A 27,501-nucleotide genomic window follows, 5' to 3' on the forward strand; every position below is an offset into this window, starting at 1 on the left:
AGACAGACCACGGCGGATGCACGGTGACAGACAGCAGCCGGTCCCCGCAGAGCCTTCACTCCCAGCCGGTCTCCTGAGTCGCTGAAGGATCCGAACGTTGTCTGAATGGACTGACAGCTTCCAGCACTTTGTCAACGGTAGGAGAAGATTTCGTTTTTCTCCCAGTAAAACCAGTTAACAGCTTACGAAACGCTGCTCGGTGTGTCTTTTCAAGCATTTAAAGCTCAGATTCAGCTTGAAAGTGATGCCTCTGCTCTGAGGCAAAAGCACAACACTCCACGGCTGTTGTGTGTCTATGCACGGGCACTATAGTGGGCTTTGCACTCTGAAAACAATGTATTCTAAATATACAGCTGTAAATCTAAAACAAAGTTCACCCAGCCTGAGCAGAACAATAGAGCTGCTGTGAAGCTATTGTCTCAGAGCTACAATCTCTGGTATTGACTTTCCTCCCTCTACGTTTACAGAGCAGATTTCTCGCCACAGACATGCTCATGTGCTGCACGCTGTCATGGATATAATGCATGCACGCTTTGTGTCTGCAGATCACCTCCACAGTTGATCTCTTTGTGCTGCAGTTTTTATGTCTGAGTGTCTGTAAACAGTGTTACTGACTCCAGATCTGCATCAAGGATACAGACATGGGGATTTATGGTGTTAATGGAAGGTGATTAATCATCAGACGTGGTTCCGGTTCTGACATTTTAGATTTTTTTTTCATGCAAAAATTGGACATGTTTGCTAAACACTAAGAATTCAGCATCTCAGATGACAAAGGTTCACCAGTGTGTTGACTTTGATGCTGATGCTTATCGGTATTTTTGTGCAAAGTTTATTTTTTGTCTGCATCCTCCCTGCTGAGGGCTCCTTCATCGCCTTCATCGGCTCCCATAAATCCATCAAGTTTAGAAGAATCTGAAACTTTGTGGGATTAATAGCCACGTCTTGTTAGTAGTAGTGGATATATAATTGGCTGCAGATCAACACAAGACGCCGAACTGCTTAAAAAATAATTTACACCTACTTTCACAAGCATAGCCTCAATCATATGTCCAAATATAAACAAAGCGATACTTTTGGTGATGCTGATTTTACCTGTAAAACGCTAGCGTGCTGCTAACTCAAGCTGATTGGTCGCTTAAAGGTTTACAGGACACGCTTCCTCACCTTTTGCAAACGAAACACTGAAGCGGCTGGATGCGGCACTTGGAGATGATTGAAATGGAAGTGGCGGTGATTCGTGGTGCTGTCGCAGAAAGGAATTTTGCGACAATCGGATCCCTAAAATTGTCTCTTTTGTCTCAGCTCCTTCTATCCGAAGCACGATGAAAGCCCCCTGAAGTCCAGAGCGCAGGAGTTCTTGAGTTCTTCATCCACTCATGGGCTACGAGCTGCTTCTTTCATGTCGCTTTTAGCTTCTCAGATGACAGGATTTCTACTTTCTGGTTTTGTTTGTATGTTTGTACAGACAAACCCAACCAACACCGTTATTCAGGGGGTTATTAAACCTCTTATGGGTATTGATAAAACTATTTAAGGTTTCATTGACGAAGTAGCCCCACGTGAATGAGCCTTGAGTGTTTGTGTTGTTACAACAAGGACTTTAAAACATGGATGTAGTCACTGCCATGGATTTTTGGATTTCACACTTATTCGGAGCCAGAATATTGAGATAAGAGTGCAGAGTGCAGCAAACTACAAACATAAACCTGAGCGCTAGCATTCAGACACAGAGAGTGAATAAAACACTCGATTTTCTTTTCACAGAAACTGCAGCATAAACTTCCTGGATGGCCTGCACCACACAGCAGCCCATAATATTTTATTTCACAGAAATATTTGTTAGTTCAGCCCTGCAGAGGAGACGTGAAAATAAAACCATGCACATCTCCTCGGCAGGCAGGAGGAAGACGCTTAGAGAATGTGAGATGAAATCAGACAAAGAGTGTACCGCTGCCTTCTGTTGCATGGGGATCGCAGCAGCCGAAATGCTTTGGCAGTAAAGGAGAGCGCCCAGTGATGCGCTGCTGAGCGCGCAGGGACAAAGCCTCAGTGTTCGCAGGCGATGTAGGTCGAGCCGGTTAAAGCCGGCTGCTTTGATGTGCTGCACAGCTCCGTGAGTGCCGTGGGAGCGGATGGCCGAGCTTCGCCAGAGGCCGCCGCACGAGAGGACGCTGAACTCCAGCGCTGTGACGGCTGGCGTGATGCAGTCTGACTTCTGCAAACATTTCCAGAGGGACGAGCTGCTCACGGGGCAGAAGTAATCTCTCCGGTTTTGTTGCTTCTCAGTGAGCAGATTTAAAGAACAACAGTTCACACGTTAACATTAGATGGGTGGCGGTGAGCTGAATGACTGAGGATGGAGCTGAAAGGCCAACAACAACCAGCACAGAGAGGGGAAGAGTCAGCACTTTCCAGGGCTGATAAAGGGATAAGTCCGAGGGAGGATGAAAACTCTTTAGCCTTAGTAATATTTCGGTATGATTTCAAACTGATCGACACTTACTTTTTGTGGCATCACTGAAGTAGACATCTGGTCTTTACCGATGTCTGAAGGTGCCGAGGATGTGGTTTGTACGTCTTTCAGTCAGTAGGTACTCATGTCTTCCAAATGACTCTTTTCTCGTTGTGTAAAATGTAGCAGACCTGGACATGTGCAGTTGTTATGAGATGATCAGTTTGGAGTTTTAGCCAAGAGGGAAGAAAATCTGCAGTTTCACTAGCAACCACTTGAGGCTTCTTTAAAAGTGAGTCAATCCCCACAGACCCCACGTAAATGTCCAAAATCATCCATGTTCTAATGGTTATCAATGAGCAAAGAGCAAAATGCAGAGTCCAGAAGCCAATTAGTGATAACCACAGTGGTTACATCTGTCTTTTTATAAATAGCGTGTGGTTTTGGCTCATAGCTGTCAGGTGTGGGTCTTTATATTATTCCTTTTGTCATAACCAAAAGCCAAAAATCTAAAAGCTGACATGATTATTTCAGGATTTTATATACAACAAAAGAAATGTAGTAAATCCTCAGATTAGAGAAACTGAAACCAGGTGATAAGTTGACATTTTTAGAAGCAGTGTCATTTATTAGTTACGTTAGTGGTTGGTCATCTTTTTAGTAATTATAATCTGTATTAGGGCATGGCAATATAGCCAAAAACATTCATCACGATATATATTTGAAAATTTGCGATAACGATATAACTGACGATATAATGCATGTGAGACTCCACAACTTTATTATATGCAAAGAAAAAACCCATCAATTAGGGGTGGGATTAAATCAGGGGGAAAAATTGATACTGTGTAGCATCGTGATATTTTGTTTGCTAATAATGTATCGATACAGGGACAGCAGAAATCGATATTTTGTTACAAAAAGGTTTTTGTGCTCTGACTTCAGAGCATGTTGATCCTTTTTCTGAGCAAGAATCCTGACATTCCTTCACTGTCCAAATGTGTTTAACTTGTTTTTTGGCAGCAATAAACATGACAGTTTACTTATTTTAATTTAAGACATGTTTTATTTGAATTAAGTTTAAAACTTTTTTATTTAATGTAAAATTATATTTTGTTTTAATTTACTTTCAAATTCTTCAGTTGCTGAAGGGGCTGCATAGTTTTCATAAACTGCATAGTTCAGAGTAGCTATAATTGTACCAGATGGTTACGTTCAGTTAAGTTGGACTAGACTGTAATACAAACCGTTCAGTTTGTCAACAATCAAACTGAAATGAGAGAAAGACTGAGTGTGAGACTTTGATATTAGATAAAATGAATATTGATAAAGTTTACCTTTATGTACAGAATCTGAATATCGCAAAATATTTTTTAAAAATTGCAATAATATCGTATCGTGCGTTAAGTATTGTGATAATATCGTATCGTGGGATGTATGGTGATTCCCACCTCTACCATCAATGTATTTTTACTTAATCAATTTTGTTTGTTTGTTTTTATGTGCATTAAAGTTATATAAATATTTAACAGTGCAAATGCAAATTCGTTGCTGACAGTTTAACCAAAAGACATTTCCAGTGGAAACTGGCCGACATATCCTCAGCATAACCATGTATAATATCCACAAAACGTAAAAAGAGGTTATACACACACAATACGGTAATATTATGTTGAAGCACAGCACGTATCACTCCGCGAGGCTACAGTAGCCGTAATGCTCCGACAATCCATCAAGCTGTGCGGCTTCGTAGCTTAGCAAAGTCGTGCTAAAACATTTTTTGACAGATTTTTGAGCGCCGTGTACCAAATAAAATCGGTTTGGTAATAACGACGGCCTGTTTGCATGCTCTACCAAAAAATGTGCTTTGGTGTGTATCTGACGGACGAAAGCCAAACCAGTTCGACTGAAGTTGCAACATTTTTACAAACAAATTCTGGTTCATCCGTTTCATTCAACGATCCGCTTTCGCCCTTCTCATTCTCCGTCGCCGCCATGCTTTTTCTGCCATGTGCGCATGAAAACAAAGGCACTGCACATGCGCGTTTTACCCATATTCTATCGCGATATTTGATTTTCATATCATTGCCTAACATTGTATCGATATTACCGTGAACGGTATCTATATAGTAGCAAGAACCCACACATGGTTTTTTCCATGCCTACAGGGCTTGTTTGCTGTGCTTATATATTCAAAAAATTAATGTATCATGTTATTCTTTATATCTTCAATATAGAGTCAGATGGCAAAAATGTCTTTTTACAAATGAAATTTGTTCTTAGATTTTTGACTTGTGTTAGAGGAAATCATGACACATTGTGATGGGTATTTTTGTTTGAGCTGCAAATAACCTGACAATCACTTCCTTATTTAAATGATCAGTTATTGTCGCGTTAAAAATGTTTTTATGAAGTGTTGTTCATCATCTGCCCTCGTCAGATCTTCTCTGGGTGGAATAGGTGATAATGAAACTGTCATTCTTCTGCTCTAAACAGAAGAATTGAGATTTTTAAAAGCTGTGACATTCAGTGTTTCACAGCAATAATTCATGTTTATCTTTTGTTACCAAACTCCCAGATTACTCCGTTTACAGTCATACCTGACAGAAGCGTGAACCATCAAATGTATGGCATTTGTTCTTAAAATAGTCAATTTATGGCAATAAAAAGCTTACAGGTAGTGAACTGAGAGGAAGGGTCATCAGTAATGGCAAAAAGTTACCATTTTCTTTCACTGATTGGCTGTTTTCTTTTAGTTGATTGATTGGACCTGTCGGTTCCCAGAGTTCAGTGGACTCAGCTTGACAGACAATGACTGATGACCAACAGCAACCAGAAGACATTTCAGCCCATTAGAGCTCAAACTGAAGCCTTTTTGGAGCATTAATAAAATATACGGTAAACACAAGAAAAGCCCAAGGCTGCTGCTAATTGCTTACAATATTGATCACTGTAAAGACTTTATTTTAGTTATTCTGTCTGTTGAGAAAAGGCTCAAGGAGACGGCCTAAAATGTATTTTTAAAAATTTATTTTGGTCACTTAAACCCCAAACATACTTGGGTCACCGTGAAATAGCTAAAGGCAGTGGCAGAAAAACGAAACTCTGCTTTTTTTTCGAAATGGCACATTATTAATCACCTTCACCTTAAGTGAAGCCATTATTCTCTTCATGGAAAACTATCGGAAAAGCTTTTTATGTCTGTTTTAAGTACATTAGCTCAGACAGTTAAGCTGCCAGACTGTCGCATCTCAAATCCCACATGTGTTTTGTCTGGTCCTGGATTCTGAACATTGCAAGACCGAGATTACTATGAGTCATTCTGTCAGGGTTCATGCTCTCTACTACTGCTGGTATCTTTAATAAATACCAAACATTTAGTTTTGAGAACTTGAGTTTGTCCTCAGATAGTCTTCTATGTTTTTTTGTCTTTAAAACGGAACAAGGTCGTCTATTAAAAAGGCTTGTAAAGCTTTACTCAGAACAAATAATAAGAGCTTTGACACCTTAAAAAGCAGATAATTTGGTATTTTTGTTTTGATCTCTCTCCAAACAAAGAATAAAACTATAAAAAATACTGACACATGCTATTCCTCAGCCTCCTAGTAGATGCACGTATCGGATAAATTTGAAAATCTGTGGTGATGTTTAAAAAGAAATTGACCTTTTAGTAGCTGCATCTACGGTATGAATGTTGAAATCCTGCATGATCTGGGTCCCGAGTTATCACATTGACAAACTTGGGTGTTCACGCTGCCTGAAGATATGTCAAGGACTTTAGAACTGGGCACTTTCAGTGTAGTCACACTAGTTAGCGATTAGAAGTCAGCCATTGCTAAACTCTCATAGAGAACTGGCAAAACAATGTGAGAGATGGATATTCATCAGAAACAACCAAAATAAAGAAAATACACCTCTAAACCTATTTAGAAATCTTTGAAAAGAGAACGCCTGGCGTCAGATGGAGGCAGCCTCTGGTGTGCTGTTGAGACTGTTACCAGGAATAGGCTTCGTCAATCACTAATTAACCAACCAGTCATCCAACTTTATTATTGGCCTCTGTAGCATCAGTTATATCGGAAGTGGAGGATATCTCGTTACTGAACGAAAGGTTAACTGAAAGTTTTTTAAAAAATTGTTTTCGAGTGGCTTCAACTTTACTTTATCACTTAGTTGTGGTTATTTGTTTGTCATAGGCTAACAAACAATCAGATCAAGTATTTTTCCAAAGTATTTTTTTCTTGTTTCTTAATATTTTTTAAAAATGTCTACTTTTTTTCCAATAAGATTCCCAGATTAATTCCACCAGATGGTTGTGAGTAACAAACCATCTGCTGCGACATATTAATAAGCTACATGATGGTATTGCTCTTCTTTAATTTAATAACTGATTTAATTTCTTCCTGTCACCATATTATTGGCTAAATAGACCTGCTCATTGGTGCTTCTATCAGATCTTTTTCTTCTTCCATTTTCTAATTTTTTTAGATCCACATTTAAAAACTCATGGTGGGATTTAGATTGGGATTATTTTATGAATTGTTACTTTGACAGCAGTCAGAATCCTTCACATGCTCTCCAGATAGGATTAAAGTCACTGACTGTAGCAGGAAATATTAAAATCCCCCTCTAGCATAAATCCCATACACTTTAATGCTCCACTTAGGCAAAGAGTATTTTAGAGATGAAGACTAACATCAAACCTGTAACATACCCACTGCGCTAAGTGGGTTAATGTTCTGTACTTGTAATTGTTTTATTTAGCATGTTAGCATGCTAACATTTATTGATATAACGTACACATGGGGCTAATGTGAGTCTTAATAGAACTGCAGGCTTTTTCTTCAATAGATTAGCATTATTCGAACTTCCAAAAACTGAATAGTTTGTACAACAAAGTTTAGAAGAATAAGACAAAAATCTTTATTTATTCATTTATTACATTTACTATAGTAGTGCAGTTCAAAGGCCTGAGTAATAGTGAAGGATAACATTTGGAGAAAGTCTTACAAAACTGAGAAATTATCACCAAAGGTTCTTGTTTTATGTTCTCAACTTCAGAGTTGGAGGAGTAACCAACAGGTATTTATCCACTTGTGTTGGAGTGACATAAACTTCAGCACCACAGGGGGAGCATCGATAGTCCTGACAGTTTTTGGCACCCAATGACACCTCACCTCCAACCGACCGTGGCAGATGGCCGCCCCTCCCTGTTCCTGGTTCTGCCAGAGGTTTCTTCCTGTTAAAAGGGAGTTTCTCCTTGCCACTTTCGCCAAAGTGCTTGTCTCATAGGGCTTAGTCTGATTGTTGGGGTTTCTCTGTATTATTCAAGGGTCTTTACCATCGGCGTAACTTTGTGTTGAACATTGGGGGTGGTGGGGGGGTGTCAAGATCTCTGTCTAAATAAATAAACAAATCTAGTTAAATTCCCAAATGATTAAACATGCAACTATTTTGCTGGTAATACCTGAAATGAGTAAAAAAAATCAACAGCCTATCTATGCAAGATAATTCATAATTTTATTGGGGGGGTTATTTTGGTTGAGTCTGATTATTGGGGGGGTCATAACCCCCCTGGAAATTACGCCTCTGGTCTTTACCTTACAATATTTAGCACCTTGAGGCAACTGTTGTTATTTGGTGCTAGATAAAGAAAACTGAATTACATTGAACGTTGCAGACTTATAAAAACAAATCTCTGCTCAGATAAACATAAAATGTACTAGTGGAGCTCAAAGTAAAGCAAAAACAAAAAACCTAAGAGGTCCTAAAGGTTAATAACTGTAGATATGTGTAGCAGTGCGCTTTCAAAAAAATGTTCTTGCTCTTTTGAGTGTACTGGTTACAAAAAGAAACTCACTGTGGTGGTTTGTTATAGTTGTTAGTAAATACCTTGAAATCTTTAAATGTATAAGACATAAAAGAGTCTTCAGACTGTGAAGGAGGTCATCTAAAGCTCAAGAGTCTTTTCAAGTGTTTGGCCTGTTCGTTTAGTGTGTTTGAGCACAAATGTTAACCTTATGTGAACAGTCAGCAGCTCAGCAAAGGCGTTAGGATTCATCCTACAGACGTCCTGGATATGTGCACCAAATTTCATTCCAGCCCATCAATAGCTGGAGAAATCTAGAGTCATGCTGCTGCTGTTTCACCAGACGTTCACGAAGCAGACATCAGTTCTTCTTTTGTCTTTTATGTCCAAATCATCCCCAAATAGGTCATTTTTTTTCCCCTCTTGTTTTTGGAAACTCTCTGAGGTATGAAAGATTTTTGTCGGGAGGCAGGCACAGTGTAAGATGGCAGCCTTTGTTCATAAATATTTTTTCAGCCTGGTGACGCATTGATTTCACATTACAAATGATTAATTGGGTGCCGATGTTTTACAAGTCGATGCTGGCCTGAACACACACGAGGTGGCAGAGGCTGTTTTTCCTGCGGCACCGGGAGACCATTACTCAGCACTTCTGTCGAGTTTGTCAGGTTTACTCATCGTCACAGCGGCAATACTATTCTTCTTGTAAGTGATCAGTGGTCTCCTCGGATTACTCTTTAGATTACACCTTAGAAAACACAGAAGGAAGCTTCTGACTTTGTCTTTGGCTCAGGATTTGTGGATCTATGAGTTCAGGAACAAATCCTAAAACGAAGAAGAAATTTCAGCTTTAAATCTGTCCCTATACAAACTAAATGTACCTACAGGGACTCAAACATCAATCATGTGTCCCAATTAAAACTCTGGCACTCTCTACAAGCTCCAGCATTGAAACCAGACCCTTCAATAAATGTATTCGGTTTGTTTTACTGCGAATGAGACATTATTAGAAACAAGAGTGTGACATTTTGGCAGTCCAAGAGAAGCTCGAGTTCTGCAGGGAACCGCTGGAAACACAAAGCATCGTCAGGCTGTAGCCATGGCAGCTGTGCCACCTCGCTGCTGCTGTTGCTGCAGGAAAAATCAAAGGTCATTAAAACTCACAGCTTTCTGACTCTGTGCCACTCCAGCTTTCCATCAACAGGCGCTCTCACCGTTGGACTGCACCCACCTGCCAAGTGGCGCAAAAGACAGGTAACCTTATCAGGGCCTAACAGACGTAAAGCAGACTGGTTGAATTCCAGCCGGGCTTTGTTTACCGACTGAAAGAATGATGGGAAGGCGGTCTCGCGCCGCTCATCAGAGAGGCAGACATGGCTCCTTGATGCCCTTGGGGGAGCAGTTACCCCTTAGACTTAGCGGGAGCGCCGGGAGCTGCAGCTAAAAAAACGTTACACCTAATTAGCGGTGGTTGTGGCTCCTTTCATCTCCGGGCTGTTTGATATGACTTCAGTGTGAGAGCACGTGAGGAAGCGTTCACGCTCGGATAGCAGGAAGACACAGAGGGTGAAACATAATTAATGCATATATGTCAAAGTTGCTATGGTTAGGTAAACGTAACGATAGAAAGTAAATGGATGGTGAGTTCTCTGCTTGATTTGACAACAAAATGCGTCTTTTGTAGAAGACAAACATTCATATTTGGTGACATCATTCGACTTGTTGTTGCCAGGTTTTAGTTTTCTAAATTCTCACAAAGTTTCTAGAAAATCAGCAGACCTGTCGGTGTTTTGTTAACATTTCTGAATTAATGAATTATTGAGCCCAGAAATCAAGTACGTGATTTAATTAACGTGATTTTTTTTTTTCTTCTTAAGTTTTAGTGGGCTAGTTGTAATTTTTCTTTCTAGTAGATGTACTCTTTTTATCCCATAATTTAATTTATTTATATTGGGGGAGGGTCATTTTGCTTCCTTTTTTTAAATAATACATTGATAAAAGATTTTATTATCCTGTATTCCCCCCCCCCCCCCACCCCCCATTGTCTTTCTAGTAAATTGGCCTTTTTTTCCTACATTAACTGCCTTTTTTTTTTTTTTTTTTTTTTCTCTGAAGGTTCAGTAGCGGGGGTTCATGTGGTCAGCGGGGGGTGCTGGCATGAATTTTTAGTGAAAATACAAAGGAGGTGACTTTAATGTTTGTTGCTAGTATTGCTCCCATGAGCAGTACTAGCTAACAGTATAGTATGTCTGTGAAGGTTCTCAGTCATCCAGGTCATCGTAGTCAAAGGAGCTTGCAAAGAAAAGCGTCTGGACTTCTTTAAGTTGCTTGAAGACGTTTCACCTCTCATCCGAGAAGCTTCTTCAGTTCTAAGGTCAAATGGTGGGGAGTCCCAGATATAACCCTAGTGGGAGTGTCCCCCCACAGAGGGACAAAAGGACCCCCTGATGATCCTCTAATCGCCTGAGCCAAGATGTGAAAACGGGTGTGGGTCCCAATCAGCCAGAGTTTCGGGTGAGTTCATTGTGAAACCTGGCCCCACCTTATCATGCGAATTCCTGAGGTCAGATGGCCCAGGATGTGAGTGGGCGTTAAGGCGTCTGGGGAGGGAACTCAAAACTGGATTATAGATGGCAGACAGTTGGTGTCGTAAACCACCGCCTCTGTTCAAAGATGGTCGCTCACAGTGGACATAGATGGCTTGCGGTTATCTTAATTGGGCGTTCTTAAAGTCAGCAAAGAGGCACAGAAAAGAAGCTCAGACACCAGCGAGGGAGGATAAGAAGGACAGACGCAACAATATTGTCATCCCCTATGTAGCTGGTGTATCAGAAAAACGAGTTTTCTCCAAGCATGACATCCCGGTGCATTTCAGACCCAGCAACACTCTCAGACAAAAACTGGTTATAATAATAATATATAGAGTCCAGTAATCTAAAGTCAAGACAAAGTCCAGAAAAGGACAAAAACTAACAGTATAAAGCATAGATACGAGCAGTTTTCCCAAAAATTAGGAGATTACTGTGGTGGGTTTTTGTTGTTGTTGTTTTGTTTTGGTTTTTTTGTCTGATTCAAGCTTGTACATGGAGTACTTGCTATTTAAAATAATGATTTGGTTTCACATAATAGCAGCAGTGTCGGTAATAACAATGGTTTTCTGGGATCCTTTAATGCTCCAAATGAAAGTCTGAAACAGAACAGGTGTATGGAAAAAACATTTACTGTCCTTTAACAAAAGGTCTCTGCAGTGTCTCTTTGTGCTGTGAAAATGTGTTTGACACATGAACAAAGAAGAGAAGCACAAAGTGCTCCTCCTGGCATTATTTGATCATCCTGAAAGCAGAGGTGAGATGCTTCGTTCTCTTTGTGCATCTGGGCTCGTGTTCATTTACTGGGCCCTCGCTCTGACCCTGTGAACTGTACTGCTGGCTGAGCAGAAAAACTGTGCAAGAAAACGGCCATTATTTTGGAAAGGGCTCGAATTTTAATTAAAAATCTACCTACGTATCTAGCATGTAAAATTGAGATGCCCGAGTGTGTCTGTTTGCAGCTCTAAACACTCTCTGGCTGTCTCATCCTTTCTGTGCTTTATTGACCTTGTCAGAGGGATGCTGAGAGGACCGGTGATAGACAGCCAGTTGGCTCCTTTGGGTTCAGCTGAGTCCTCATTTTTATCAGCTTGTCGTACTTTAATGCTCAGCACATACTGTTTATTTCGAGGGCCAATTCCATCCTCCGCTGTCACTCCAACACAGCCGAGCTCACGGCTTCCTTTCACTGTTTTTTAACGCAGTGTTTTCAGCATGTCGGGGTTTCAGTTTTGAACATGTCAGTCTGCTTTATTTAGCAGTAACAAAGGTTCTGAAGAAACAAAAGCACAGTTAAATACTACATTTTGTTTACAGCACAGCCAGAGTTATACTGTTAGCTTAAAAATTCAAGATATTCATCACTGATGCCAGTTTGAGTTTTTTTGTGTGTAACAGATTGATGCATTACTGAGATTTGGAGGCAAAGACATAAAATACAGTTGTGTAAGATGTAGGTAGGCTATGAGACTAAATTCACACCAAAAGTAAAATGTTGTAACAATACTGTTTGATAATAAATTTCATACAGTTGGAAAGCCTGTTTATTTCCCCTTGAACGGTGCCACATTTGTACCCACAGCTGCTGCTCAACCCACAGTCATGGGTTGAGCAGCAGAGTTGAGTATGTGGGTTGAGCCCATGAAAAACTTGCCAAAAATCATGTTTTGTTCTCAACTCTTGTTCGGTGTCGTTTATATGATTGGACAATTAAAAGCTGAAGAAACGAGACATGAAAAGTTCTATTCATGTAACAAACAACTCGGTGGAACACTCAACGTTTACGCTGAGCGGTCAGTGCAAACCGGAAACGAAGACCTTCAAAGGCTCAACTTTCACAGTAAGTTGCGCCTTTTGAGACATGCTCACAGCACGACTTTTACTTTGAAGGTGTTTTTACAGTTTCACTACCACTTGGTGAGCAGTTGCAGACAAGTCGGCGTCTTTCAAAAATGAACAGAAAAAAATGACATTAAATTCTCAGAAAAACATTTTTTTTTTTTCCTGTGGGTTGTTTTGTTTTTGTTTTTTCACAATAAAAGCCACCCTGTGAAGCAGCAGGAAGTGTTGGGTTAATAAAGGCTGTTGTTTAATCCAGCTTGAGTACGCTGCAAACACTGAAGCTGAGATCAGTGACATTAAAAAAAAAATAAACGTCCCGGTTCACGTGCTGCATTTGTTTCAGTAAAGTAAATCTGCATTAATAGGCTTTTATTTACTCAAATCACAGTTTTACTCTCACTGTGTTTTTTCCAAGCGGACCATACTCTGTTGTTGTTTGGGTTCATTGTTTTCACACGCGTTACTTGAGTTTCTTGTACACATTTCCCCATCGTGCACACTCACACTGTAGATGGGAGCCAAGCGGGCACAGATGGACCCGAAGCACAGGATGTGGCTAGCATCCCGTCTCCTTCAACACTTTCTCATCCCTGTTAATGAGACATGGTGCAATTCTGCTGGGCCATCAGGGCTGTGAAGTCTCCGCATTCATCCAGAGATCTGAAGTGTTGCTTGGCTCCCCTCGGCAGCAGAAGGAGCCGGAAGGCGAGACAGATTTGCTGAGTGAATGGCAGCAGGCGTGACGGAGAAGAAACACGTCAGTTCGGAATTAGACGTTCGTTAATGTGGAAAGATCGTTAATCAGCTGCAGAGGATCAGCTCTGCAAATAGCAACACTTCTCTGCTCTCAGGGATGGACTCGTTCAATTAATTTTCTTCATTTTCTTTCATCAGTCAGCATCAGGACGTTGTGCCGGGGTTATATCGCCTATCTCACCCAAAGCTATGCAACTTGGATGTCTTTGCACAAGGTTAACAAAAAAGTTTGCTGCTCGGAGACTGAAGTTCTATTTGTGTTAAATAAAACTAGAATAAAGTAGAAACAGAACTCAGGTGCAGGGAGATTTTCTGTTTTAACCTTGTGGCTGTAGTAATGACACGTGGTGCTTTTTCCATTATCAGTATTATCTATACAAAGCTACTTATGTAAGAGTTAAAATCCTTTTATAATCTAAAGCAAATGTCCTAAAATATTATTAGAGAACCCAATAATTACATCATTTTTTTTGTAAACAAACACTTGGCAACTAAGAACTACATTTTTAACAGGAAGGAGAGACATCAATAAGCCATATATAAACATTTTAATCTTGCAAGGATGCTAATTTACCTTCATTTACCAAACTTGCATCATTTTTTGTCTTTTGTATACTGAATGTAATACAACATGAATTTGTGTCTGATGCATTATTTGTGCCAATTTTAGTTTCTGTTTAGACTTTGAAGGTAACCGAGCTGTGTGAATAATGAACCTCTGTCTGAATCTGCATATATTAAATGGGCTTTGATAGAAAAATTCCCACCTTTTGTTCTTCGATTATGCTCTTTGTTGCTATGAGGAGCTGTGATCTTAGAAACTATATTTTCTCAAAGTAAGAACACAGTGTAAAGATTACATAACGGTTCACTGGCCTGGACTCAAAGCGTTTTCTTTCCCTTTGATACCAGTACAGTACACACATGCAGTACAAGGTATGCTTTGTAAAGCAGTGGTGTATAGTTTAGGAATGCAGACATGGGTGGATAAGTTCCCTCACAGTAAACCTCGTCTTCCTTCCTGCTCTCCAGGAAAATCCATCTCCAGACCAGCCCTCGGCCCCCCTCGCCCCGTCCCTTTAACCAACATGAACTCCTTGCCTCATGGCTCCCGTGCCTCCATCGACATCCTGGAGGAGCTCCAGCTGATTGCTGCGCAGAATCTGGAAAAACTGGACATCAACAAGTACTATGAGATCATCCGTGAGCTGGGAAAGGGCACCTATGGAAAGGTGGACCTGGTCATCCACAAAATCAGAGGTATTAACTGTGGTTGCTTCTGTAAAGAACAAAAAATTGTATTCATATCTACAGAACAAACAAAAATAAACAACTGGTTGATGCACGTTTACCACATTTCAAACGAGACCAACATAAAATTTTAAAGAAATCACTTTAAATATAATTTCGTCCAATAAATGTTTCCGTTTTTGTTTTTTTAATATATTAAGTAAATTTTTGCATTTTTACCACAAAACACGACCATAGTGGTAGTAACAGTGAAATATGGAAGAAGAGGTTGTTTTGGGGGGGGGGTTCCTGTCAACAGACTCTAATTGGCAAAAGTATCCGAATTTTTATTTATTTTGTTTTCCAAAATACAAATTGCATAGAGCACAAGGAAAAGCTTTTAAATGGTGAACCCATGTTGGTACTCTGTCATTTTAAAACAAATCCATTTACCATTTACAATATTTTTAGGACAAATTAATAATGTAAAGGTTTTTTTTGTTTGTTTTTCTTGCTCTTGGGGGAAGAACTAACTAGTTAATAGTCAAGTTGTACTTACATTTATTAACTTTTTGGTATTTTTGTCTAAATTTTATTGAACAAAAATACCGAAAGCTTTTCAATAAATAAAAAATAACAAAACAGTAAATGGAATATATTTGAATTTCCTAATTCAAATGGCTTTTTAGTTTGGGATCTGCATTAGCATTAACTTCATGATGTAGCGTCAATTAAATGAATCTATCATTAGTTTCATTGGCTAGCTAGCTGTAGCTAATAAATGCCATGATGGTTGGTGATCGTGGCTCAAGAGTTGGGAGTTCGCCTTGTAATCGGAAGGTTGCCGGTTCGAGCCCCGGCTTGGACAGTCTCGGTCGTTGTGTCCTTGGGCAAGACACTTCACCCGTTGCCTACTGGTGGTGGTCAGAGGGCCCGGTGGCGCCAGTGTCCGGCAGCCTCGCCTCTGTCAGTGCGCCCCAGGGTGGCTGTGGCTACAATGTAGCTGCCATCACCAGTGTGTGAATGGGTGGATGACTGGATATGTAAAGCGCTTTGGGGTCCTTAGGGACTAGTAAGGCGCTATATAAATACAGACCATTTACCATTTTGAGCCAGAAAGATGGCTATGATCTTTTTTCCACGTAAGTAAATTTTCTCCTTTTTTCACATCTGTTTCATCCTCATCTTGCATAAGAGGAAAAATGAACCAGAAGGTAAAGCCCATGAAGACAGTTTTCTTTTTGAAATTCAGATCCATTGCTTCTTCTGGGGAGAGGAGATTTTCTGAGAAACTAATTTGCCCACAAAATAAGCAGATCTGCAGGGTTGCACTTGCAGGAAATGAGATGCTGTCCTCATTTGTGGCCCTGTTTTATGACTCAGAGTAATAACACAGTCTAATATGAAAGCAGCTCTCGAGTCAGATGACGGCGTGTTTTTGAAGGTAAAGTACTTCTGCTCACGACTGAAGTGTTTACTTTCAAAAAAGCCAAATTGGAGGTATTGGAGGTCGCTTTCGTGCAGGGATTTTTAGCCCAGGTCGAGATCCAAACTGCCTCAATTCACCACTTAATTGACTGAAAATCTAACCTTTTCACATTAAAATCCAAATTGTTGCCCATCTGTTCTCAGCCTCTTAATAGTCTTTTTTTTTTTTTTTTTTTATGGAGTCACAAAGCCTCTGCTTCACTGCCTGTTTCAAGTAGCAGCAGACTCTTGGAGTGACAAATGGTGACCTTTTCAAGCCATTTGAGGTGTGCCGTTAATGGATTTATAAAAAATGTTATATACCTTTTGGTTTCATAATTTGGTACTGAACCGCCAGCTTCTCCCCAGAGCCGTTAATAAGTGTAGCTTAAATTATCTGACCTTCAGTGTGGAGCAGAAAATCAGGTTACCTGTGGAAATGGATGGACTGAAGGTGTAACATTTAACCTTTTTAACCTTTTTACTTTCTTTTTTTAAATGAACAAACTCAAGTGTTTCATCCCCAGATGTTTCTCCGACATGTGTAGAACTTGCAACATTTTAAGCAGTCACATGCAGTTTGAAATGCATTTTGTATTTCAAAGTTAAAACTCAATTAAAACCTTAAAAGGTTGTTTTCACAATATCTTAGTAATTCAATTCAAATGTCTGTTTCTCTTTGTCATCCTTTTTGATGAATTTGAAATTTGAGTTTGTCAATCATTGTTTTTATTTTTCTGTATTTTGTATGTATAAGTACTGATGGTGTAAATGAATCTGTGATATGTCAAAGCTTGTTGATTTAATCGAATCACAATAGCAAAGTTCTGAGAGTTTAGAATGTTCTGTGAACCGAAGTGGATTGTTAAAAATCATTTATTCTTTAAATACGATACGAGATAAAAAAAATACGGTAACATGGCCAATCAGAGTAGAAGTGGTTGGTTTCGGTGAAAGGATGAAGTGATGGCTGCACAAAGACAAAAGTATAAAATAAATAAGGATTATTTTGAACTGGATGTATCTGGAAATGAGTAACTGATGCCTGTTATGAATTATTTACTTATAATTTTAATAACCGTTAAATAAATAACATTAGATATAATAGAAAAACCTTTTTTAAGACTTTATTAGACTATCAGTGGTTTGAGATATGAATAATATGTCAAATTCTATTAACATTATTTATGTATTATTATAATATTTATTTTCAAAAATGTGCTAGCTATATTGGACTGACTCACTTAGATTAAATAGTAAAGTATGTAAGCAGAGATTCAAAATGAGAAGGTATTATACTTCAGTTTGATAGTGACAAACTGAAACGTAGATCAGGTTATAGAACATCTGTTTTTAAATCGCCAGCTGCCAAAACAATAGGTTTATATTTACATGAGCAGTATATTTACCTGATGATGAGTTTGTTGTTATGTAAAACTGAAAGTAAGTCACGGTTTCAGAGGAAAACAACCCCAACATCTTTGATGTTTTGTTCGGGGACTCGATTGTTCAGTGGGTTAGATTTATTCATTTATTTATTTGTTTATTTTGCCCTAAATATAGGTTATATTTAGTTTCTGCTCTAAAACGCTCAGTCGTAGCTCAACAGGAATCAGCCGAGTCTCCCTGAACAGATGTTGTTTATTTTTGCAGCTTAGCCAGCAGGATCTTTTACAAAGCAACTAAATTTCCATATAAACATGATGAAATTCCTGCAGACGACCTGCTGTTGTTGGAATCGGTGCAAATCAGACATGTTGGCGCTGCACAGCCAGGAAGCTGCATTTATTATACTTTAGTCCTGTAGTAATGTTACTAGACAACCTGCTAGTTATTGGGTTTGGTGTTCACTGCAATGAAACATCTGCAAACCCATTTAAAGTGAAATAAAAAGGGTATTTATTTAGAAACATTTTCTCTTATCAAAGTAATGAAATAATACACTGCAAACAAGAAAACATTTTTATGTTTAAGCTAGCACTTTATCACATAACTGCTGTTTGAGTCCTTATCAATTCATTTACTTCCTTCAAATGCATCAGGATGGGTTGGCAGAGTAAAAGGATGGACGGTGCATGTGAAAGACATCTTTGTAAATATGACTCTTTAAATTATTTTAGATATGACGGAAAGACCTTTTGAGAGACTGAACATTTTCTAAAATAGCTGTTTCATCGATCACGACAATCTCACGAACTGTGGTTAGATTCTGTTGATCTTTTCTGTACAGTCTGTGGTGGCACAAAGTGTTGCTACCAAGAATGCCTTTTAATTTATTTCTTTTTAAACTGTGTCACCGACTAACAGAAAATCCCCCTCGACCTTTCTAAAGTGGCTGGATGCTGTAAGAAGCACAAAGCACTTTAGGAGAGCTGATCCGGTGGTATTGGAGAAGTCTCTGCTGACACGCTGCCTGTTGGAGGGGAAATTATAAGCAGACATGGCAGCCGTCCAGGTTATTGTCTGGGGGGTTTTCCCCTCAGCGTTCAGATTATCAGATTAGTCCTGGGAATTCATGTCCCCTCGGTGCTTCTCTTGTTCTCGGCCACTGAGCGGAGGTGAGGCGGCTGAAGACGATGTGCTGTCGTGCAAGTTTTACATGACATTTCCATCTGTAAACGACGCTTTCTGCAAAACTCTAAACACGAAAGCAGCGTCATCCTGCTCACACAGTGCAAATATAACTAGTGCAGCAGAGGATTTTAAATACTTAAAGCATAAATCATCAGGATTTGACTCTGTCGAGATTTTAATTATTCATCAAATTGTTTTAATTAAGTTTCCTGGAAGCAATTAGACAGCTGTGAAATAAATCCCTAAACACTTTAATGGGGTGGAAAAGAACAAGAAAAGAGGAGTGAGACTGGAGGTTATGTAACCGGTCCTGTCCTCGTTTTCAGGCACGAAAATGGCGCTAAAGTTTCTGAAGAAAAAGACCACCAAGCTGAAGAGCTTCCTAAGAGAGTACAGCATCTCCCTCTACCTGTCGCCCTGCCCGTTCATCATCAACATGTACGGGATCGCCTTCGAAACCGACGACTACTACATCTTTGCTCAGGAGTACGCGCAGGCGGGAGATCTGTTTGACATCATCCCTCCACAGGTGAGAGCTTAGCCATTCCTGTAGTTTAACAAATCAGCTGCTCCAAATCCTAAGGAGCCAGGTCAGGCGTTTCAGACATGTCCGACTGGGAGGAGATACCGGGCAGACCCAAGTTGTATTGGGAACACCTCAATATTCCCCAGCAGGGGTGGCCAACTGCTGCCGACACAATCCAGACCTGGATAAGAAATCTGAGTGGATGGATGGTTTCTATATTTGATGTAGGTTTATTCAAATAATCCAGATGATTATCCCTTAATCCCCCTTGAAACTGGAAAGCCCCAGCTGCATACATGCTGCAAATTACACATTGGCATTCAGTCCCGACAGCGCTCGGAGGTCCTCTTTTTGTGCCAAAACACGAAAATTCACGGACTAAAATGTGAAGCATTATTAAAATAAAAGGCCGTCACCTGGTGGTTTTGGACGGTTTCTCAAGTCTGACAGGTTTTCCCTCTGCTTTGTGTTAAAATGACATTTTTGAAATATTTTATGTGTTTGCTAAAGAGGTTTTTATAGTGCCAAGACCTAAATGAGACGACCTTAAAAAGACATTCTGTAAATTCCCGTCTTTAGTTAATAGGGCTGCCACAAACTATTATTTTGATAGTCGACTAGTCACAGATTATTTTTGCGATTAGTCGACTAATCAGATCATCATCTATTGGACGTAAAACGTACAGCTTACTGCACCAGCAGCATCTGCTCTTATATAACTATCATTAGCTTACAGATTTAAGTGTTTCAGGTCTGTGCTAACTAAAAATAAAGACAAGATGATAGTTTATTACATTTTAATGAAATTTGCAGATTGTTTCTGTGAAGTTTAATAAACTCCTTGCTATCTAAAATATAACAGGACACCGGAGTAAATTCTCGAGCATCTCACACTTCTGATAATCAGCTGTCTGCTTGACGTTTATTCAGCTGTGTAAAAACTATGACTTTAATCTCAGCCAAACCGATTTACTCAGGAACAAATAAAATACTAAAAAAAAGCCAAACAATAACATTTTTAAGTTATCTAAGTGACTTATATATGTTTAACCTGAGTAGCGAAAGACGGCGGTGGGTTTGAAAACGATTTGCCAGCAGTCCGGTGTTCTCACGGCTCTAGTTAGCCTAGCCCCCGGCTAGCTATCGAGCTAGTGGCTAACAGACGTCTCCGAAAATGTCGGAGCGCTTTTGAAAATATGTGGTGTCTTGATAAACTGAGCAGATATTTGAGGTTTATACAGCTACATTCTCACCTGAAAATATGCTAAACGTTTATTTTGTGACCCAGAAAGAATAATAAGAGTAATATTAAAACTAACTAGCTGCCGCCATTGTTGGAAACTGAGCTGGGCTGCGCTATGAATTCTGGGACACAGCTTCTTCTTCTTCGGGGTTTAACGGCAGCTGGCATCCTTGTACATGCAGTGCTGCCATCTTCTGTTTCAGTCCGTTATTACACTCTTAAATCCTACTACTTATTCCTGCGTCTTTTGTGATCTTACAAAGCTTCAAACGACGCGTCGACTATTAAATCAGTCGTCGACGATTTTGATAGTCGACGTAATCGTGACTAGTCGACTAATCGTGGCAGCCCTAGTAGTTAACGAACCTTACAACCTACAAACAGAATCCAGTGAATCCATCAGTATGAATTTATGTCCAGAATATCTGTTTTGTATTGAAAACTGATGGTAAAAACTGGCCCGTCTGTACTTTATGCTGGTCTATTGTGTCCCGGGAAATGGTGTAAAAGATGGATGTAGATGACGTCACGTCACGTTTTGCCTCGAAATGAGTCGTCAGCAGCCAGCACTCTGCTTCCTGTTTACACTGGCCAAACATGAGCCCAGTGTAAACGGTCACTATGATGAGCATTTACATAGATGTGTTTGAATAAAGGGAGATTATATCTAAAACTGTGTTAAAGTGCTTTTACCACAGTTAATGGGAATTTAATGTAACGTGCCCGGTGGCTCCAATCAGCTGTGACCTACTGTTAATATAGTAGATCGCAGGAAGTGCAGATGTTATCTTGAGGGGAAAAGGAAACGCAAGCACCACCATTATTGTGTCATCTACAACTGGTTTCATGTTTCTCTATGAGTTATGTAATGTTCAGTTCCCAAAACACAATGGTGGCAGCTTCTCAGGAAGCATGGCGCCGGTAAGAAAGTGGTAAGTATGAGGTTTGATAAAGCAAGATTCAGATCCTCTGAACTTTGTCCCCTTTATATGGACCTAAACTTCAGTTTCATGTACATGACCTACTCCTACTCCTCTTGTTCTCTGCTCAGGTGGGACTTCCTGAGGTGGTGGCGAAGCGCTGCGTGCACCAGGTAGCCATTGCTCTTGACTACCTGCACTGCAAGAAGCTGGTGCATCGTGACATCAAACCCGAGAACGTCCTCATTTTTGACCGAGAGTGCAGAAAGGTTAAGCTGTCAGACTTCGGCATGACACGACGCGCCGGATCACCGGTGAAGCGCGTGAGCGGAACCATCCCGTACACGGCGCCAGAGCTGTGCGACACTTCCCGACATGAGGGGTTCTGCGTGGATTACAGCACAGACGTGTGGGCGTTCGGGGTGCTGCTCTTCTGCATGCTGACAGGAAACTTCCCCTGGGAGAAGGCCATGCCCAATGATGCCTTCTACGAGGAGTTTGTCCGCTGGCAACGCCGTCGGACCGCCGCCGTGCCGTCGCAGTGGCGCCGCTTCACCGATGAAGCCTTGCGAATGTTTCGTAGGCTCCTTTCCATCGAGCAGGATCGCCGCTGCTCTGTCAAAGAAGTCTTCAGTTACTTCAACCAGTGCTGGATGCTGGATACCGAGAACGGGAACTGTAATGGCAGCAGCGGGGCTTTGGCGAGTAGCGCGCCTCCTCTGGACATCAGCTCATCGTCATCAGAAGAGGACGTACTTGTGGACAGACTGAAGCAACAGAGCCTGTCGCCGGCCTGCGTGGCGGCAAAGGGAGGGATCATGATGGACACCCAGTACTCCTCCATGTCCACCAACAGCTCGCCGTCCTCCACCGGCAGCTACGAGCGAGTCAACAGAGAGAACAACGAAAGAGGGCGCATCCTGGTGACCACACCCATTGAGATCTGCGTGTAGAGACGGCGCAGCGCTGCCTTTGTGCTACCTGCTCACGCGTGTGTGCTGACGAAAAAGATTTCTCCGAGCGGGAGAAAGAGGTGCGGCGAGCGATGTTTGGCATCGGGAAACGAACGACAGTCTGACGTATGTTGTAGCTTTGTCGTGGATTTGCTCATTTCTGATGAAGATGAACTCTGAGGAAATGACCCGCGACACTCACACAGCTGTAGCTTCCTGTGTGTGGTTTCAGTTACAGGATTAAAAAAAAAACAACCAAGAAAAGCTGAGGACAGGAAAACAAAGAAAAGCAAACATAAGCCACAAGCAATAGGTTAAAAAAATAAAGAAAAGAGAAACTGAAGAAGACGACGAACATGGTTTGTGTGTAACGAGACCGTGACTTTGTGTTTAACGTGCTAGTTATGTTCACATTTGGTAGATTTGTTCATGTAAAGCGTTTTTTATTTGAAGTTAATTTATTTATTTATGTCACATAAATTTATTTAGTATTTATTTTATCAAGTGGGACCACAGAGCTGAAGATTGTTTTGTTCTTCTTTTTTTTTCCCTATGAGAAATAAAAAATAATTTTCAACTACAACAAAAAGAATTGTAGAAGCAGGTGGATTTTCCAGGCTAATGAAAACATTCACCACAAGGTGGCAGTGTGGTGAACGTTTTTGCATTCTATTTCTGTTTTTTTTTTTTTATTGTTATTATTTTGTATTTTGCTGAAAGACTCCTTCAAATCCAAAATTTTCTTGTCTCGAGTCCCCCCAACACAAATGAGCTAAGACTAGCTTAAATAACATTGAAATAGCTCGTGTTAGCAGGATGCTACACTGGCTTACTGCATCACTTTGTGGTTCAAAGTGGTATTACATTAAAGTACCGCCTTGTTTAAACACTACAAAGACGGCTTGGACATTATGCCGTAGCTGTTTTTCTGTTCGTCCAATTCTTTTAGTTTTAATTTAAGAAGCTTTTAATGTGTTTCTACAAAAAATTACCTTAAAGTGGCCATGATGTTGTGACCTCTCATAAAAACTTGAGTCATTTTTTTTCATGTTTTCCCATCATTCCCAACAAGCTGTACAGTAGTAGTCAACTTTAGCCTACCCCCATTATTAGGAAGTAATCTAAATGCACACTTTTTATGGTCTGTCAAAATTTATCTGCTAATATTATCAAATAACTACTAAAAAAAAATTCAAAACAGTTTTTCTAGTTGCATGGTGCGAAAATGGAAAACTGTACCCTTTCATTGAACAGTTAGTTATTCTGCGATATGTTTGGACTGTTATGGGGGGGCAGGGGGGATAAGATGTCACCAAAGCTGTTCAGGTAAAAGAGCAGATTTGGTATTTGGTGATACTATAAGTTGTCTTCTTTTTTTAGTATTGGTTTAATAAAAAAAACAAATAAACTGTAAATGTGACAGGAGAGACACAAAATGCTTCTTATACCCCTTTTTTCTTTTGTAAAGTATTGCATGAAGTAATGTTACTGTGGTGAAAATTTGCTAAAATAAAACTCTGAATTAAAAGACTTGTAATTATTAAATACATTTATAAACAGTAATCAGCAGATCTTACCTGAGGCAAACTGATCCCAGCGAGAGGATAGACTAAGCTTTTTGAGACGTTACTGAAATGATTGAGCAGCTGGAAAAGGGGCCCCAGGTACCTTTTCTGGAGCCAAACCTGGAAGGGGAACTTCTGGGTCAAGCCTTAGCCCATGGATCCACCAACCAATAGGGGACCCACTTTGCTTTATAACCAGACAGGCAGCCAAAGGCAAAAAATAAATAAAATAGGCTTGATAGAACCTCCTTCCGATGTGTAGACTGGTCCGAGGAGTCTGGAACTTCCCATCTTTGGTAGGAAAGGAGCCCAAGCTAGTTCAGTAGATGGAGTGGTGCCAACTAGATATCACTGTACAGCAAGGGTATTCCTTGGAGTCTCCTGGAGTCTCAAGGTCCTGGATAGAGAGCTGGATAGCGTAGTAGTAAGACTACATGGCTTTGGAGCAGGAGTCGCAGGTTTGATTCCCGGCTGGGGCGTCTGTATCCAGTAAGGAAAGCTGCTCTCATGGATGGGTGGAAAAACACAATGGTGGGAAACAGAGAAACTGTCTTTTTAAGAAAAAAGAGCCTGGATAGCTCAGTTGGTAGAGCATCAGACTTTTAATCTGAGGGTCCAGGGTTCAAGTCCCTGTTCAGGCGTGGCTCTCTTAAATCAAGATGCTCTCCAATCACTGCCAGCTGTAGTTAATGTCAGTTGACATAGTGACGTTTAAAGTGCTTAGCTATCCTATAATTGTCATAGGAGACAACACCACCTCAACAGCTCCTTTGGAAACAAGACTGTCCAATGCCTGGTTTTACTGGAGGTTTCTTCCCGTTTAACCTCCCAGGACCTGGTGTCCATATGTGTGGACGACACATTTTGGGTTGTCTCGACCAAAATACCATATTTTGCTCTACAAGCGCCTGATATCCACTTACGAGGACATTATACTGCCACTGTTCCATCGAGATTTAAAACGAATGTCCTCATATGTGGATCTTATTTTTCTCTGAAACAAAAATCAGGTATATATTAAAAATAAAATAAATTAAAAAAAAATCAGATAATTCTTTGTTTTCACATTCATCGGGTCCCAATCAGCCCAAATAGCAAAGAGAAATTAAAAATCATGCCATGAAAGATTTCGGGTCTTAGGAGGTTAAAGGGAGTTTTTTCTTACCACTGTTGCCAAAGCGCTTGCTCATTAGTTTTCTTTATTATTGTAGGGCCTTTACTTCGCAATATACATTTTCTGAAAATTGAAAAAGAGGGCTCTACTCTGAGGTGTTTACAGATGGCTGAAACTACAACTAGCAGTAAAGTTACAATCAGAGACCACACTTATGCAATCACTGGTGACCAACAGTTGGCGACAACACAATGCAGGACGAGTGCATCACATTGATTTATGTGGATGTAAATTAATCAAAGCACAGCTGCCCCACAGAACAAACTCCTTTCGGCTATTTCTATCAGTGACCTTGACCTCACCCAGATCACAGGTTAAGGTAGGAACCAGTTCACCTCTTCCCTTTTCTCCACAACATTGAGGGTTTAATCCCAGACTCTGATTTACCAATGACAGCAGGAAGTCTTTGTGTTTTAATGTGATGTCTGTGGTGTTTTAGTCAGCAGATGAAACCTTGTGCAGCTCATACTCTCCCCTCTCTCATCATTAAAAATGAAAACGGTCAATCAGAGTTGGCGCTGGATTTTTCTCTGCTCGGCTTTGAAGCAGGGAACAACTGCACGCTAGAAACTATCGTTTCATTTGATCAAACTGTGGCTGTATCAGCACACGCATTACTGCTTCAGTGGTTGAAAGCACACTACAGTGTTATTTTTAAGCCTTAGATCAAGCTTTGCTATAAGTCGGTCACATAGTTATGCCCCAATTAACTCATAACGCCCTGCGAAGCTGTAAAAGCACTGAGGCATGTTTGAGGCTTGGCTGTAATAAGCAGTGACTGCCTCAAAACCTGGCTAAAGAAAGACTTACATAACCCTCCTACCTCTTATACAGCGTTATCCATACATCAACCACAGAGCTACAACAACCTACAGAGGCTTAAACCTAAAGCAGCTGAGCAGGACGTTTAAACTGAAGCATTTTACAGGCTGATGAGAACGAGCAGGGTGAAGAGAGCCTTTCTGATGCCAGTCCGATAAAACAATCTGCCTGAATACAAAGGAGACGGGAAGCTGAGCTGGAAAGCAAATCATTAGGCATGTGCAGCATAGTAATTACAGCAGAGGCCTGCACTTACCGATCTCAGTTTCTCCCACCAGCGTGTTTACATATTCAGCAACGCCAGTGAGGCGTTTGCTTGTTTAGTTTTATCAAGAAACTAAAAGTAAAACACCCGAGGACTGGAGGTCACGAGGGTTACGCCGCTGCCTTTGATCTGCCTTTGTAGTTTGCACCTCAGGCCCTTTGTAAAAGTTCAGAAAACAAAGAATTTATTACAGTTTCTCATATCAGCCACGACACATTTCTGGAATCCATCATTTTCTCTCCATCTCTGAACACAAAACCTTTTATAGCAGAAAACCTCACAAGCCCGCCAAACAGCTTCATCTGCTCAACATCAAACAAAGAAAGCAAGCACTCGAAATAACGCCACTGAGCATTTCACATGTCGAAATATTTAAACAGTGTATATATAGCAGCTGGTTCAGTTTAGCGTAGTGGTGAGACTACACGCCTTTGAAGCGGGAGTTGTAAGTTTGATTCCCAGCTGGGACATCTGTATCCTGTGAGGGTACTGGGCTGGAAGACTTGGTAGTAAGCCCTAAGTGTGATCGTGATATCGGCTATGGACGGCTATGTGCGAAGATGAAGCCCAAGCTGGGCTCTTGCTAGAACCTCAAGCTCTTTATTCACAAACCAGGTGAAAATAAGTGGCAGGAAATTAATAACTAATTGTAGCTCAAGAAGTAAAGCATGGAGGATAGTTTGATTTGATTTCCAACACAGGATGCAGACAGATGTTACACACACTCCTCAGGAGTAGTTGAGGAAAAATGTGGGCAGTTTTTGTAGTATTTAGAACATTTGTCCCAGACCCAGCATTTTAATTGTAGATGAAATTTAGGCACCACCTTCATCAATTACCCTAAAAAACCCCAAAGAATTTGATTTAAATGTCTCTCTTAATGCTTATTTTTAAAAAAGTAAATCTTTATGGGCTTTTGTTGCTTCTATGTTCTGCTGATGTGCTCCTGCATTACGTAACAAAGCGTTGCTCCGAGCGTCGTTCACGTGTTTGGTTCGTCTCGGTGTCAGCAGCAGTTTGTGCTGAGCTGCAGAGACGAGAGGAGGGCTGTGCTCAGCCCTAAGACGAGAGATCAGCTCGAGCAAAGCGTGGCTTGTCCTGAGGCAGGAAGTGAAGAGACGGACTGAAGAGGAGGAGGAGTAAAAGACAGTTTGTGTAGGTTTAAAGAGGCAAATGTTAGGCTGCTGTGTCCTTATAATTTGCTTTAAAATTACATTTTTACATGAAAAACCCCAACAAAGCATTGGGGTTTAAAAACTTTTCTGACTCTGACCTTGTCCTTTTGTTGGAAGGAATTTAATATGGAAAAGTT

General features: G+C 40.5%; 1 protein-coding gene and 1 non-coding gene across 2 annotated transcripts; both read left to right on the forward strand.

Annotated features, from left to right (window-relative positions):
• unm_sa1261 (un-named sa1261) lies at window positions 1-23,885 on the forward strand. Its single transcript, XM_087840084.1, has 4 exons — window positions 1-137; window positions 14,483-14,710; window positions 19,048-19,250; window positions 21,542-23,885. Exons 2-4 carry the CDS (start codon window positions 14,539-14,541, stop codon window positions 22,361-22,363), a joined length of 1,197 nt encoding a protein of 398 aa, XP_087696210.1. The 5' UTR covers window positions 1-137; window positions 14,483-14,538; the 3' UTR covers window positions 22,364-23,885.
• A 611-nt stretch (window positions 23,886-24,496) lies between these two features.
• trnak-uuu (transfer RNA lysine (anticodon UUU)) lies at window positions 24,497-24,569 on the forward strand. Its single transcript has one exon. It is a non-coding gene; the product is annotated as a tRNA-Lys (tRNA).
• Window positions 24,570-27,501: the final 2,932 nt, after the last annotated feature.

The sequence above is a fragment of the Neolamprologus brichardi genome, chromosome 4, assembly GCF_056152115.1.
Source record: "Neolamprologus brichardi isolate AB-2024 chromosome 4, ASM5615211v1, whole genome shotgun sequence".
NCBI lineage: Eukaryota > Metazoa > Chordata > Actinopteri > Cichliformes > Cichlidae > Neolamprologus > Neolamprologus brichardi.